This window comes from Patagioenas fasciata, chromosome 10, assembly GCF_037038585.1.
Source record: "Patagioenas fasciata isolate bPatFas1 chromosome 10, bPatFas1.hap1, whole genome shotgun sequence".
In the NCBI taxonomy this organism is placed as follows: Eukaryota; Metazoa; Chordata; class Aves; order Columbiformes; family Columbidae; genus Patagioenas; species Patagioenas fasciata.
In genome coordinates, this window is record NC_092529.1 from 9,833,544 (window position 1) to 9,844,537 (window position 10,994).

At 56.5% G+C, this 10,994-nt stretch overlaps 1 protein-coding gene across 2 annotated transcripts in view; it reads left to right on the forward strand.

Moving 5' to 3' along the window:
* Positions 1-10,994, forward strand: part of STAB1 (stabilin 1) — a 60,707-nt gene extending 49,713 nt beyond the window's left edge. For both annotated transcript variants that reach the window (XM_065845262.2, XM_065845263.2), the window contains exons 53-70: positions 260-346; positions 811-957; positions 1,129-1,194; positions 1,773-1,974; positions 2,600-2,749; positions 3,587-3,691; positions 4,129-4,236; positions 4,425-4,618; positions 5,198-5,342; positions 5,805-5,938; positions 6,273-6,438; positions 6,673-6,779; positions 7,001-7,120; positions 7,530-7,682; positions 7,807-7,926; positions 8,153-8,299; positions 8,424-8,591; positions 8,659-10,994. In XM_065845262.2, the coding sequence (XP_065701334.1) occupies positions 260-346; positions 811-957; positions 1,129-1,194; positions 1,773-1,974; positions 2,600-2,749; positions 3,587-3,691; positions 4,129-4,236; positions 4,425-4,618; positions 5,198-5,342; positions 5,805-5,938; positions 6,273-6,438; positions 6,673-6,779; positions 7,001-7,120; positions 7,530-7,682; positions 7,807-7,926; positions 8,153-8,299; positions 8,424-8,591; positions 8,659-8,697 (2,358 nt within the window). In that variant the 3' untranslated portion in view covers positions 8,698-10,994. The remainder of the gene's footprint in view (positions 1-259; positions 347-810; positions 958-1,128; positions 1,195-1,772; positions 1,975-2,599; positions 2,750-3,586; positions 3,692-4,128; positions 4,237-4,424; positions 4,619-5,197; positions 5,343-5,804; positions 5,939-6,272; positions 6,439-6,672; positions 6,780-7,000; positions 7,121-7,529; positions 7,683-7,806; positions 7,927-8,152; positions 8,300-8,423; positions 8,592-8,658) is intronic.

Below are 10,994 nucleotides of genomic sequence, written 5' to 3' on the forward strand. Positions count from 1 at the left end.
GTGGTGATGAACAAGGGGAGAGTCCAGCTGAGCGAATCCAGGTTCTGCTTGTGCGCACTGGTCTCTCACTGTTCAGGAATCTGGGACTTAACCCAGAATAGTTTTGCTTTTCCACCCACACCAGTTTCTTGTGCTGCCACATCTCACCCCTTCCCAGTGTGGCTGCTGACCCTTGTCCGTACCAGGCACCATCCCATCAGAAGTACACACTGCCAGTTTTGCCTGTCTCTCCCTTCATAGTATCCTTTTTCCCTCTTAGATTGTTGCTGGTAATGTGCCCCACGTCAAATCCATAAGGACCATGCATGGGTCCACCATCTCATTCAGCTGCAGCAAAAACCACGTGGTGAGTGATGATGATGCTGGGCTCTGCTTTCCACGGAGCACGTGTCCCTGGGCATAGCCGTGGTGCAACTGATGGTTGGTCACTGGCAGGAGTGAATAGCGAGTCGGAGTGCTGGCAGGCTGGGACACCCCATTCCCCTGACTACAGCTGGGCCTGTAGAGGCTTGAGACTCTGTGGGCAGCTGGCAGGGAAGTGTGGAGATGTGTGGTACCTGCACATGCACTTCACGATGAGCACTAGGTTGAGAAGCCAGCCACATGGTGCCATGATCCAACAGAGCATGTGTTGCATGGACAGAGACCATTTCTTAGGAGAGACAGCCATGAAAAGTGGCAATTGGGAAGGCTGGTCAAGGACACAAGGGGTGATTGGGAAGTCATGACAGCCAAAAAGGACAACCTTTGGGTGGTGCAGCCAGGAGGTAGGATGCACCAAAATCACAAGTCCCTTTCTTCCTCTGGCAGGGGGAGCTTCTGGTGGGGAATGGTGATGCCACCATCATCCAGAGGCATATGGAGTTCAATGGGGGCATTGCTTATGGCATCGATAGGCTGTTGGAGCCACCAGATCTGGGATCTCGATGTGATGAGTTCACCTTTGTTGAGCTGCAGGTGAGTGCTTGAGATGAGGCCAATGTGGATCTGTGATGTCTGTTGAGCCTCATGCCTGGCCAGAGGGATATTGCGAGGGCTTTGCTGCCCTTCCTCAGCAAAGTTCTGAGCAGCCAAGAGAGGCAGAAGTGCATACTGAGTTGTTGTGAAGTTTCTTTCTTCCCTCCACAGGCATCTACAGAGAGCTGCGGACTCTGTGGCTTCGAGCCACCCTGCCCTGCTGGCTCCGTTCAACGGGTAAAGTTCACACCTTTGTCACCAAGGAGGCCTGTTAAGGGCTGATGACAAAACCCACACACCCCTCATGTTTTAGCAGCAAAATGAAGACACACCTGCATGGGGCAAGTCCCTTAGCTCAGTCACACCGTCTGTGCCTTGCCCCAGGTCACGCGGTCCCATAGGGCAGGAGCGGGGCTGAGCAATACGGGGTCGGGGTCTCCAGTGGTATTTGCTGGGTCAGTCCCTGCATGGGTGACAGTGGCTGCAGGGGTCCCTGCAGCAGCACTGGCGACTTCTCACGGTGGTTTATAGCAAAAGAGCTCGGCCTGGCTGCTGGTGATGGCCCAGGGGTCAGATGGTGAGCAGCCTTGCGGGGGCAGTGGTTGTACCCCACTCTCACTGTATTGCCTGTTGTCTCTCTCTTTTGAACTTTGGGCCATGTCCTTGAGGTCCATCTGTACCTCCTCTGTCACCAGCTTCATCACGTTAGGGAGCCTCTGTTACTTGTCATAAAACTGAATGAGTGGCACAAGAATAGTCAAAGTGAGACATCAGTGACCAATGTGGCAAACTGTGTTTTGCCTCTTTCCTCACAGGGGCAAACCAAGCGCTGCCATTACAGAAACCAGCTGTCAAGAAACACTTTTTTGTTTCACCGCAACTCCCTGTTGCGGCCGTCCTGGTCACCCTCTCTGTGGAGCCCCTTCAGGAGACAGACACCAGGCTGCAGGAGGATCTGCGTTTCCGCACAATGGGTCCCTCAGTGCTGCACAAACCACTATGGCCGTGACTGCTGGGGTAAGGAGCTGCGCGACCCTTTCCCGCCCCAGCCCTTTCTCTTGTGGGAAGGTGGCGTTACTGGTTCCACACAGATGTCTGGCACCCATAGATGTGCTTCCCTGGGGAAGGGTGGGCAAAACCTGGGGCAGTGAACCCCAGTCTGGGGCAGGGAACAATCCCCTGGGAGCGTACGTGGATGGTGTAACAGGGAATTCCCTTTCCTTGGAGACCCGCTTGTCCCTATGGAAAGCCCTTGGCACAGGGCTCTGGGGGTGGCTGTCAGACATGTCACTCACTCCGATATGTTGCTGATAATCAACCATTCCCCTATACCTGCCCTCTGTGCTCCATCTATGAGCAACTTCCATGTCCTTGGATGACGCTGCTGCCCAGTCAGCATGGGGCAGGCCAGCACAAACCCAGCACACTGCAGCAGAGGGTCTTCCCAGGCTGGAAGCTGTGCCAATGTGTCCTTCTCGTCCCCCTTCGTAAGATTTATTGTCATGCAATGTCCCTGGCACTGACTGCTGAGTGGGCTCTGTGGTCCAAGCACCTCATAAGCAACAGCTCACATGGCACCAGGCTCCTCTCCAGCACAGGGTCACTTTGTCACCACAGCCTCACTAAGGTGCTCCGTTTGCAGCATGCCCAGGAGGGCTGGAGGCACCGTGCAGTAACCGCGGTACTTGCGACGACAAAATTGGTGGCTCAGGGAGATGCAACTGCAGCCAGGCTTTCATCGGGACCAGCTGTGAGCTGTGCGCACCGGGCAGATACGGGCCAGACTGCCGAGGTACGGGGGAAGCTGTGGGGTGGCAGCAGTGCAGAGGGTTTGTGCAGAGGTGGCTGCGGCACAGGGTGCTGCTTGGAAAGGCGGTACGTGACCTCTTTGCAGCCTACAGCATGGGAACTAGTGCTGCCATGTATGCATCAGTCCCCAGAACGCTCAGGTCAGACCTCTGGGGCTGGGGACAGCCCTCCCTGGGCTTGTGGCCAGACAGCTGTTAACCCAGCTGTGGTTGGAGAAGGCTGGGTGGCATGTGCCAGGAGCTGTGGCTAGTGCAGCCGTGTTGCTGGTGGCCTCACCTCTGGTGCCAAAGCCCCAGTGTCAAAGGCACCTTCTCATTTGTCAAGCAGAGCTGAGAGCCCCAGTCTGGCAGAAAGTATTAACACGTATTTTGAGCTGGGGGATCAATCCGTAATTTGTGATGAGCCCTGTACAGAAAGAGCATCTCCTGGGATGTGCTCAGAAGGGACCATGTCCCTGTGAGGCAAAGGGAAGGAAAAGGGAGTTCCCCATCCTCCCATCCCAAGCTGGACCTTAGAGGGTCTTCAGGAAAGTTTTTGATGGCTGTATGTTTGCAGGGACTCAGTGTGAAAAATGCATCTCTAGAAATGCCCAGGGGAGGGGAATTATGGGGGTTTGTGGGTGCAGAGAGGCTTCCCCTCCTCCATGAGGGGTGCATGTTGTGGGGGTCCAGTGCTGGCAGCAAGAGGAAGGGATGTGTGCAGACAGCCCTGCCTGCCCTCACAAGCCACGTTTCTGCCTCATGGCTGTCCTGTGGCCTGAGCGTGACCATTCTCTGCCACCAGCATGGATGCTGTGACTGTTTTTATCCATTCTTCACAGAGTGTAACTGTACCGAGAACGGCGTATGCAATGCAGGACTGCATGGTGATGGCTTCTGCTTCTGTGCCGAGGGTTGGACTGGAGAACGCTGTGAAATCAGACTCGGTGAGGGATGCCAAGCCTCACGATCCACTATTCCCTGGGACCCGGTGCCATACGGCTGCTTTCCCAATAGCTGGGTTGTTCAAGCTGCCGGTCAGAAGTATCTCCAAAAGGAGCTATTGGATGCTGAGTTCTGGCCCGTGCTGTTGAATTTCACAAGGGTTGGGGTGGTAGGGAGGAGGAAGAGGAAACCTCCACTTGACCATGATCGAGTTCCTCAGCTCAGAGGTGCTCCAAGAAGAGCTTGAGGGGGAGGTGAAGACCTGAGGTGTTCCTGATGCAGTAACAGTCCTCCATGTTTGCGCAAGGCATCTGCAGAGAAGCACGGGGAAAGAGGAGGGGAGTGTGGGTCAGGTGGCCTGGGGCAGAGGCTGGTGTTGGCAGCCGTGCCCGTGTTGCAACCCTTGGATCATTCTGCCCCATGTGTGTTCTGGTTTCAGTCCTGACGCCCACCTGCTCTCCACCGTGCCATCCCCAGGCCGTCTGCCGCTCTGGCAACCTCTGTGAATGCAACCTGCACTACGAAGGAGACGGGAGAACGTGCTCAGGTTGGGGGAGCCATGAGGGGCTGGGTTGGAGGGGTGGCGAGCGCAGGGGAAAGCGGCCGTAACAAAACAACAGGTGGCCATCTCCCAACGGCCATATTGGTGTGATGACTGGCAGGATGGACAGACAGACAGACCACCAGGACACCTAGCAAGGTGTTTTAGTTAACCTAATGCTTTTACCCCTGCAGTGATCGACATGTGTGGCCAGGACAACGGGGGGTGTGCCAGGCACGCACAGTGCACACAGGTTGGCGTGAATGTCTCCTGTGCCTGTGCTCCCGGGTACGGAGGCGATGGCTACGTCTGTGACCCCATAGACAGGTGTGCAGATGGTAGGAACGGGGACTGCAGCCAGCACGCCGACTGCATCAGCACTGGGCCTGTGAGTACCTCCTGTAGGTCTGGGGACCTGCATCCCCTCGGCAATTGCGCTCGTCCTGCGGGTCCTCACTGCCAGGCAGGGCCCGTGCCCTTGCTCTGCTGCCAGGCTGTGGTGACAGTCGTGCTGATGTTATGCTGAGGCCATTTTTCCCCATTCCTCTGTCCAAAGGGCATGACCTGTGTCAGTCATGCCATTTCTTAACTGTTTTGGGGGCTCCAGGATGGTCCTTTGAGGACAATGCTAGCCCTTTATGCTGAGAAATCAGAGCTGCTCATTGCAGGCCAGAAGATGGGGCTGGGAGCATGGTGTAGTGCAAGAATCATGAGCTGTGTATCCTGAAGCTCAGCTGTCTTTTAAGCAGCATGTGATGAGGATTCAATGTGACTTTTTTTGCTTCATGTTCAGTTGCATGTGGGGGTAGGACAGAGGCTGTGTGGCTTTTTGTAGCTCTGTCATGGTCCCAATGGGCTGTGGAGGCATTCTGAAGGCTCATCCTCAACTTCATAGGGATGCAAAGTTCCCCAGCTGGCATCTGCATGTTTGCACTCACACAAATGCCGGCCTTCCTTTGTGCTGCAGAATGAGCGGCGCTGCGAGTGCAAGCGGGGCTACATTGGTGATGGGATCCAGTGCCTGGAAGAGGCTGTGCCCCCCACAGACCGGTGCCTGGAAGACAATGGGCAGTGCCATCGGGAGGCCATTTGCACCGACTTGCACTTTCATGGTGAGCATGCTCAACCCTGCATGATATTCCACGGAGAGGTCCCATTCCCTCATCCTTCACCTTCTGGCTGGGGCATCCCTCAAGGGAGCTGGAGGGTGGGATGGCCAAGGGACCAGGAACTTGTCTCTGTAGCTTGGTCCATTTTTCACATTCTCCTTTTCCTCTACCTGTCATATGGGGGAAGACAAGCCATCCTTGTCTGCTCCTGTGTGACACGTGAGATGGCCTCCAGTGGGGTTATGCTACCAGTAGGCACTGATTCCCTTGTGGAAGGTGAGAAGCTCAGAGGAAGACATGCTGCATTCCACATCGCCCTCACTTGGGCATTGTCCCTGTCCCACCCCTCCCATGCAGCATGTTGGCAGTGGGGTCTGCACTCACACAGGGACCCACGTGACAGCCCCAGGGAGGCCGCTTGCTCTCTGTCCAGTACTGATGCTCCCTGGCCTTGGTATTTTGCAGATAAGACTATGGGCGTATTTCATCTGCAGTCACCCCGAAAAAAGTACGACTTCACTTACGAGCAGGCTCAGGCAGCCTGTGCTGCAGAAGGCGCTTCCCTGGCCACTTTCCAGCAGCTCGCGGCAGCACAGCAGGTCAGGACGCGGGGACAGAGGTGGGACAGGGGCTGGCTCCATCGCCTCGTGTGGGCACATTAAGGGGTAGCCCAGTCCAGTGGCAGCTTCTCCCTGGTGGGTGGGCAACCCCATATCCCTTTAGCCAGGCACTGTTTGCTGCATCTACATCCATGAGACCTGGAGGGCTGGTGGGTCTTGCCAGTCACATTGGGATGACACCTCTGGCAGTGCCCAGCCCATTAGGTGCTGGGGGCATGTCAGATGAGGCTGCATGATGGGAGTGTGCACACGGCAGAAAACGTGGGCCAGAGATATTGTTTTTAATCTAATCTAATTCGTTTTCCTCTGCTAGATGGGATTCCATCTGTGCCTGGTGGGCTGGCTGGACAATGGCACAGCTGGGTACCCCACAGCCTACCCCAACCCCAGCTGTGGGGCTAACCGAGTGGGCATTGTGGACTATGGCTCCCGAAGCAACCTGAGCGAGACTTGGGATGCGTTCTGCTACCGGGAGAAGGGTGAGTGGTGTGAGCACATTCCCTGGGGACAATGCTGTTGGGGACAAGAGGCGTGTCAAGGCAGCAGGCAGAGAACTGTCCTTAGAGCATGAGGCATGGGCAGGTGGGTACATCCCCCTCTCCCCTTGCCCATGTCTGGAGGAAACATGTTGAGTGGCATCCAGAACTCAAGGGAGAGGTGGTCAGTGTAGCCACCATTGACAAGTCAAGTCACATCTTGGCTTTTCTTTGCAGATCTGACTTGCACCTGCCGTGATGGGTTTGTGGGAGATGGGTATTGGTGCAGTGGCAAACTCCCCGATGTGCTCGCTGACAATGCTCGCTTCTCCACCTTCTATTCAGTAAGTGATGCCCTCCTGGTTCTCTACGCCAGCAGCCAGCAACAAGGTGGAGGGAGGGCTGGAACAGGGAGAACTGGTGGTTTGGTCTGCGTGTGGGGTGCAGGGTACAAACACAGAGACTTTTTCTCTCTGGAGCTGGGGAATGTTTCCTGGGCTCAGGAAGGTAACAGCCTTGAGTCTCCTGCAGCATGCTGATGGGGAAGATATGCCATCTTTTCCAGATGTTGCTCAATTTTGCCAATGACACAGAAGAAGGACTGGATTTTTTCATCTATTTGTCTGATGACTCTGCTCCCAAAACTCTCTTTGTCCCTCTGAATTCTGGCTTTGCAGACAATGAGGTAAGCAAGGTGGGATGAGCGGCTGCTTTGAAGGCTCATGGAACAAGCTATCAGAGCCCCAGAGGAGGGCAGGGGTCCACTATGATGGTGACATGAAATAGTCTGGGGAAAGAGGGAGGACTTTAGGTGAGAAGAGACCACTGGAAGTCTCTAGTCCAACCCCTCTCTCAGAAGAGCCATTTAGGTCAGATTGCTCAGAGCCTTTTCCAGTTGAGCTTTGACTCCTAAGTATGGCATTTCCCCCTCTTCTCTGTGTGATAGTTTTGTGCCATGTTGCCCATGAATTGAGCTGCCTTGTGGCCATGGAGAGTGTCTGGGCTTAGGCCAGGTGGGGGCTGCTCACAGCAGGAAGGTGGGGGTGAGAGCCAACCCAGCTGTTCCTCATCCCTGCTCCCTGTTGATTTTTCAGACACTGACGGGAGAAGAACTGAAGCTCCATGTGTCATCCAGCAACGTTGTTCTCTTCAGCTTCAACCTGACAACAGGCACCATCATCCCATCCCAGTCAGGATATGACCTCCATGTGTCAGACCTTCCAGTGGGCAACAGCACAGAGCACTCTGTAGGTTTAACCTCTGGAGAGGTTAAAAAAAAAAACCCATGAGTTGTCACCACAGCTCTTTTGAGACAGGGAACACCGGGGAGGCTTTCTGGCTGGGTGACATCCTCTCTGTCTTGTGCTGTAGGATGCCAAAGGGATCAATGACACAATGATTGTGGAGTGGGACATCATAGCTTTCAATGGCATCATTCATGCGATTGCAGAGCCGCTGAGGATCCCACCGCCCGTTGTGCATCTCGGCCAGGTGAGTGTCCAAGGGCATGAACAGGGAAGGCAGATGCTGAAAGAGCTGGTGCCAGGCCTGGGAATGGGGACAAGGTGACAGAGTCCCCCAGGGACTGGCCTTGTCCTCTGCTCTGCTGGCCGGGTTGCCTGTGGTCGCATCAGGGAGCTGCAGTGTGCGGCTGTGTGGGAGAGCCCGTGGCTCTGCCAGGGGAATGCTGTAACCCAGCTGCTCTTTCTCCACACAGGTGAACGCGGTGGCGCAGGCGCCGGGCTCAGTGGCCACAGGGACGCTGTCAGCGCTGTGCTTCGCGCTGGTGCTGGCTGCCGGGGCCGGCGTCGCCTACTACTGTGTGAAGCGGCGGCGGCGGGAGGAGCAGTTCGGGTATTTCCAGGTAGGTGCGGGCGGCCACGTGGAGCGGTCCGGCCGCCTTGGTGTGTCGCGCGAGTGGGAGGGGCGCCACGCCCCCCGAAGCCCCGCCCCCATCCGCCCCGCCAATCGCGCCCCTCCGTTGCCAGGCGGATCTCCGCGCGGACGAGGAGGCGGAGGAGGAGGCGGTGCCGCAGCGGGAGGGCGCGCGCCCGCAGGCGAGGCCACGCGCCGCCAGGCTCCGCTCCCAGCGGCCGCTCGTCGCCATCCCCAACCCGCTCTACGGTGGCCACGCCCCCGACTACGAGCCGCTGCACGTGAGTACCGCCCCCGCCCCGCCCCGCGCCCCCGCCCCGCCCCGCGCTCACGTCGCTCTCCCCGCAGGACGCGCTCCTGACCGACGCCGACGGGTGCGCGCACTGAGGGGCCGCTCCCGCCGCCCGGGCCGGGGACCGCCGAGGAACAAAGAGCTCAGTGCCGCCGGTTCCGCCTCCGCCTGCCCTCCGCCGGGCTCAGCCTCGGCCCTCGCTGCTGTGGCTCCCACTGACCACCCCGCCGGTACCTGCTGCCCGGCAGCCCCCAGCACGAGGCCTCCAGCCCTTTCTCGCCCACAGCCCAACCCCACCCCGGCCCATCCCGGTGTCCTCTCTGCGCTATGGGCACAGGGGGCACAGGCGGCTCCGGGATGGACACCTCGGGCCTGGCCTCTTGGCCACTGGAGCTGCACCCCCACGGCTGGCAAAGGAACTGGACGTGAGCAGGTTAGTCAGTTAGTTACACATGCCACAGACTTTTATTGAGCACACAGCACAGATGTGAAATGGCACATGCATGTACTACAAACATTTGATTAGAGCAACTACGTTAACAATTGTCAGGCCACTGAGTTCAAAGCAAGGCAGTTTGAAAATATCTGCGACAGGCTGGCACAGAGCACAGAGACGAGGCAGCAAGACACGAGTGATGGATCAGCCAGCCTGGTACACCAGCGGGAGAAACATGCAGGAGAAGAGATGTGTGTGTGTGTGTGTATCTTCACAGGGTTGCTGACACACCTTGTACTTCAGCACCTTTCTCTGAGGAGCTTCCTGGCAGAAGGTCCTTCAAAGTTCCTCTGCCTCATCTGCCCCCACAACTTGACAATGCTTGGCCCATACAGTGATTGTCACAGCACAGTGCTCACAAGTGCCCTGTATCCAGCACTAATCCTTCCCCTCCCCACAGACACACTCTGCTGTTGCTCACCTATTCCCTCGCCTGCTCACTGCCAGACCCAGCCCAAATGCATCTGTTCTCTGTTCCCTCGCTCACCTCAACACCAGCTGTCACCCTTGGTACCACCTGGCAGTGGTACAGCAGTGAGGGGAGGAAGAAGTGGACAAAGGCAACCACTGTCTCCAGCGCCTTCACCAAGCGCTCTGCCTTCAAATATCCCCTCACGGCCCCTGCATGTCTATCTCCAGCATCCTTTGGTGACCACACACACCCCTCACACACCTTCCTGTCCACTCCAGGGCTGCCCTTGATCCCATCCCATTGCCATCAACTACACATAAACACAGCTTTCCAACGGCATGACGTTCTCTTGTTTCCCAGGGCCAACCAGCATCAAGGTGGCACAAACACTCAGCCACCTCTCCCCACCTACCTGCCCCTTTGCCCCTCCCCACTGCCCTGCCTCACCCTCAGGGCAACCCAAAACCAGCATGGCCCCAGGCTGGGTCAGGAATCTACCTGCTGCACCTCACATCCTAAAGTAGCTCTGACCTGCCTGGGCTTACTGGCTGTCACCCTTGTCCTCTCTGTTCTGGCATCACTACTGTTGCCTCTTTATTCCTCAGGAGGCACCACCATGCTTTGCACAGCCATGCTCCTCTTTCTGAGCCACCACCCCCAGCAGCACTTCTCATACACCCCAGACATCCTCACCAGCCCTCCACACACCCTAAGCCACATCTCAGCAAGACAGGTCACCAACTCTGCTGCCAGCTCTGCACCTTCCCTGAAGGGCTGACCACATCCCTCAGCGAGTCAGAATGGAAAACAGTGCATCAATTGCCAATATATTAAATGGCACCAAACCCAAAAAATACCAACAGCACATGGCACTAAGCTCACTCAAAAAAAAAAACAGATGTCACCAAATACTTATTTACAGACCCTCTGTCCTACTCCTACCCAACTCCTGTGCAAGACTTGCACATCCTGCACATTTAACTAACAGTGACCTACCCATGGTGCCAGCTGGACAAACCAGTGTGACAGGGAAGGGCATGCAGCTGAGGGCTGCTCGTACCAGTTCTGGGTAGGTAACAAGGCTGATGCTTTGTCATCCATGATGTGCTTCACTGGTTGCCCACTCAGCAGCCCTGTCCCCTCACTGTGCCACTGCAGAATCACTCATGCCATAGTACCCAAGCCTATGGGGGAAACTACAACCCTGACACACCTTGTCACCCCACACCTGGGAGTCTGTGTTGCGCTTGCCCAGTATCAGAGACTCAGGACTCCATTTCAGAACCACTTCTCTGGGCACAGAGCAGGGAGCTGCAGCTTTCCCGCACTGGCCCTCTGTCTCACCTGCTCCTACCAAGTACTCCCTCTGCCTCAAGTATGGCTCAGCACAAGCCCCCATCCTCTGTCCAGCCTGCAAAGCACCTCAGGGAAAGGGACGGGGCCAGTGAAGGGAAAAAAAAATAAACACATCATCTGCACACATA